The following is a 4,480-nucleotide window of genomic DNA, read 5'->3' on the forward strand; positions in this document are numbered from 1 at the left end:
GCTGAAATGTGCTATACAAATAAAGCTGCCTTGCCTTGCCTTCTCTGCTTTTCTTGTTTTTACTGTTATACGGAAGTTTTTACTTTGATTGATTTAATTGAGCATGATTCTTTCACTGAACACTCATGATTTAACTTTGTTTAGGTGCTCCTACTGTCATTCACATAACTATGACACCACTGGAACTGGGCAGTATAACGGCTGAGCCTATAGGGCCCTATTTAAACGATCTAAACGCACGGTGTGAAGCACATGCCGCAGGTGGGTTTAGTGCATGTCCAAATCCGCTTTTGCTAGTTCGACAGCGGAAAAAAACGTCTGTGGGCTGGGCGCATGGTTCAAAATGGTTGTACTTAGTGGATTAGAGTATCATCTCCCATTCCCTTTAACAGCTGGGCACGACAAAACAACAAATTATCCGTGCATGTACTAAGCTTTAGGAGCATTCCATCTTTACTCTCCTCCCTTGACTATTTTTTGACTTGCTAGATGGACGCCGACTGGAAATAACAACAGCTACTCTGAGTTGTTAAGACCTTTCTTTTTAGTAAACTCTGTGTACACAAACAATGTTCTCAATGCTTCCGTTTATGTGTAGAGCCCCTGGTGATACTTGGAGAAAAGTGTCATGTTGTGTTGAGCCTTTTTAGGGTTCTAAAAATAGTGATTTTGATGCGATCATAGTAGTGCCCCTAGCTCTCCCATTAAAAAGGCCATTTGACCAAAACACGGTAAATCTTAAAAGTGGTGCTTCGGTCCTAATTATGCTTTTAAATGAAAGTTTGACCTGTTTTGATTCTGTTGCATTTTGGCCAGAGTTACGCTTTAAAACTGACAACATGTCTATGGCTAGCAAACTAGCTGATGTGCTCTCTTCAACCTTACACTGCTCCGTAGCCTAGAGCAAATAGTCCCTCCCCATGGCCGTGCTTGTCCCTGTTAAAAATCATTTATTATCCCAGTTAAATGGAGCTGTTACAAAATTCAAAATTAAGGAACATAACTAAATAATTTTCCACACAACGTTTTCCCATGTAGTCAGTGTGGGCATTACCTGACAACAGCAAATACAGCATGATGTAGATGATCAAAGGTCAGCATTTGTTATTCTTTCATTAACGTATGCTCCATTTACCTGAACTGACAATACCTGTTTTAAATGTGCCATGGGTGATCTGTGAGCTTGTCTTGACATGTGATCCAGAGATAGAATACTGGGCTCGCCTGGTTGTTCCAATTCCAGTTATTTAAAAGCAGCACACAATAGTGATTCTGCAGTTTATCCCACAGTGGCTCTCTACAATCCACTGTTTCCACCGGCCTGCTGACATAGACCTGTTACTTACTGTAAGACAACCTAGACATGGTTTTAGGATTAAAAATCATTAACTATACATTCACTTCTACAATAATTATAAATTCAATACTATTTCAACTCCTGATGAAAAGGAAACAAGCATCACAGTTAGTTAGGCGAATGGTTGTTCAAAGTTCAGGGCTGAGGATGTATTGTAGTAGCCTCTATATGCTTTGTGAAACCAGATGCTTTCCTGGAACAGAAAAAAAGGAAGATAAAAATGACCAAGAAAGGCTATGATGTTGCGTAACTTGTATGTTTCCCAACTGTAGCACCGCCCTTTGTTCGGATCTTTGCTGTTATAAAGGGTGCGATCTTGGAAGTGACCAACTCCAGTCGACATTGTTGACAGGAGCAAAGATGGACTTTTTTCCGGGATTTTCCATAGAGACTTGGACTTTAATAGTACTTGTCATCACTCTAATTGCAGTGTAAGTATTATCTCTGACTTTTAACACGTTAGAAATATAGCTCCGTTTAAAAACAAAACAAAAGAATTCCACACAATAGCCGAAACATTAATTTCATTGTTTCGACTATCCTACTTTTGTGACAGTTACTTATGGCAGTGTGAGTTTAATTTTATTTTTTTTTTAAACTTGTTTTGTTTTGATGTGAAGTGAAGTCGAAAAATCGTCAGTTGCTGTGCGATGGAAACTGTCGCTTGTTATGTAACCTAGAGCAATATTCAGTGAAGAAGTGTAGCACTCCAATTCCAACTAATCCGGGAAGTGTCCCTCATCCTACCATAGACAGTAAACAAAAGCATCGTACAGGCATGTGGGAGACCACATTCCATCAAGTACAACTATAGCCCATAGATACATTAATTAAAAACTGTTTTAAAGCCGAGAAATTCCACCTAAAATCTTAATTCACACGATACAACTCCGCTTTTTAAAGTTTGACAATTACAGCTGACAGAAACAAGCTGCAAGCCGCAATTTAGAATCAATCCTGAAACGTCTTTAGTATAGGCTACACATAACAATCAACAAACCTCAATTCTCTTTAGAGTCAACATTAGGCTACCCTAAATAATGAAAGTACAGTACAGTACTTATATTTATGTAGGCCAGGTGTTTTTAATTTTCCTGGCAAGAATAAAAATTAGTAATCATGTTTGACATAGCTAGCATAAACGAATACATTTTGGCATTTTTTTTTAATTTTTTTTAATTTAATGTTGTAATAAAAACATACACATGGGTTTAGTCTTTTTAAAATGAAAGTCTACCACAATTTTTTTTCCCTCACACCCATAGTGTATTAGGTGGTTGTAAAAAGTTGGTAGTTTTGGTCATGTGAATGCCAAGCCACATTGGTTCTTTTAACTTATTCTGGCTGATGAAACCTCTGTTCAGCTGAGCGGAGTCATGATTGCAACAATACAATGCCATTGGGTTCCATGTACTAGTAAGTATTACAAAGATGTAATTTGACTTACCCAAAAAGGTGCAAAAGTGCAAACAGGAAAGTCAGCAAAGCTCTGTCATTGCACTGAGAAGAGGTCTAATCAGCCAAAATGTGACTGGTCAAGCACGGATGTAGATAATAACATAATTAATGCTGTACTACATTTTAATAGACCCTTTTTCACAGCAGATAATTGGACGTGTCATAGCACGATCAACAGAGGTGTAATTAAAACCATTAATGATGGCTGCATTTCATTGAGGTGAGCCAGTTTTGAAAGTATTGGGACACCGAATGGAACCAAACTTTATAACAAAATGACAAATGTCATGTTAAAAGAAAGGTCTATTACACCTTTGCTTTTCGAGTTACAACTTCTTAAGGGTTAGACAAGATTTAAGTATCAAATTACCCTCAGTAACTTCTCAAAGCACATGGTCTTTATGCTGTGGTCTGTATGCTCCAACAAACACGGTAGAGGTGAACCAATCAACATGGGGTAAACATTGATTATGTAGCAGCACTAGATAGTGATTTGAGAAGATTTTATAGCTAATGGCAGCTACTTTCTATGTAACAGATGAAACTGTTAACCTTTATCAACCACCTCTCAAGCCTATGGGTCATATAATAGTTACAAATTATTTTTGGAGTCTCAACTTATGATTACTGGAGAAGGAATACACCCTTTGTAGGCAAAGTTACTATAAGCTGCAGTGCATTCAAATGATAGACTACTGATATTAAGGGGTATTTCTTTGACCTTTTAAGGGAACGTGAACCACAACTTGACTCATAGCATATAAAGTGGATACGTATGGAACCATTACTGTAAATTAAATAAGGGCTATAAAATGTGTCATTAAATGGTCAATTTAAAGACTGTCAGTTGTATAATTTTACAGCCTTCTGATAATGCTTTGCAGGACTGAATGTTTTTAAATGTAGCGTTTACTACTACTCTTTAGTGTTGAGTTAAGAAAATTAATGTCTATTTTGCCTTTCCTTATGCTAAAAAACTTAAGGCAGTAAAATAGAAGATCTATTCAAAGGCAAAGCATGAAAGCAATAAAGGCTGGAGGAATTTCACAAAAGATTAGGAGAGTAGATAAATTGACATGATTAACAACATTTGGATTTGGTCTCTGCTTTTAATCCTCAGATATGGATATGCTCCATATGGCTTTTTTAAGAAAATAGGCATCCCTGGACCCAGACCTTGGCCATTTATTGGGACATTTTTGGAGTACAGAAAGGTGAGACACCTTTTGTTAAATTAGTACAGTGATCTCAGCTGACAATTTGATACCTTTGTCACCCATCTTCTATTTTATTTCTTAGGGCATCCACAATTTTGACACAGAATGCTATCAGAAATATGGAAAGTTGTGGGGGTAAGTGTGTGCGCAAAATAAATATGTTATACCATATGTTTCTCATGCAATGCTCCAAGGTTGTAACTGACTAGCCCTAATATCTGCTATTGGATTACAAGACTGTACGATGGCAGGCAGCCTTTACTGGCCATAATGGACACAGCTATGATCAAAACAATCTTGGTTAAGGAGTGTTATTCGGTCTTCACCAACAGACGGGTAAGCAAAATCCACTGTGGGAACATTGTCACAAGTTAATACCTCAACACTACTGTAATCTGAGAAAATAATGTAAACAAGGCTTTGTGTGTGTGTGTGTGTGTGTGTGTGT

The 4,480-nt window shown here is 37.5% G+C and overlaps 1 protein-coding gene across 2 annotated transcripts in view; it reads left to right on the forward strand.

The window, feature by feature from the left end:
- The first annotated feature begins 1,541 nt into the window (after positions 1-1,541).
- The window catches only part of LOC116692833 (cytochrome P450 3A40), a 6,416-nt gene continuing 3,477 nt past the window's right edge, over positions 1,542-4,480 (forward strand). For both annotated transcript variants that reach the window (XR_004332794.1, XM_032521386.1), the window contains exons 1-4: positions 1,542-1,788; positions 3,936-4,029; positions 4,115-4,167; positions 4,269-4,368. Coding sequence is in view for 1 of the 2 variants with exons in the window: in XM_032521386.1 (XP_032377277.1) it covers positions 1,613-1,788; positions 3,936-4,029; positions 4,115-4,167; positions 4,269-4,368 (423 nt within the window). In the remaining variant the exon portion in view is untranslated. The remainder of the gene's footprint in view (positions 1,789-3,935; positions 4,030-4,114; positions 4,168-4,268; positions 4,369-4,480) is intronic.

This window comes from Etheostoma spectabile, chromosome 7, assembly GCF_008692095.1.
Source record: "Etheostoma spectabile isolate EspeVRDwgs_2016 chromosome 7, UIUC_Espe_1.0, whole genome shotgun sequence".
In the NCBI taxonomy this organism is placed as follows: domain Eukaryota; kingdom Metazoa; phylum Chordata; class Actinopteri; order Perciformes; family Percidae; genus Etheostoma; species Etheostoma spectabile.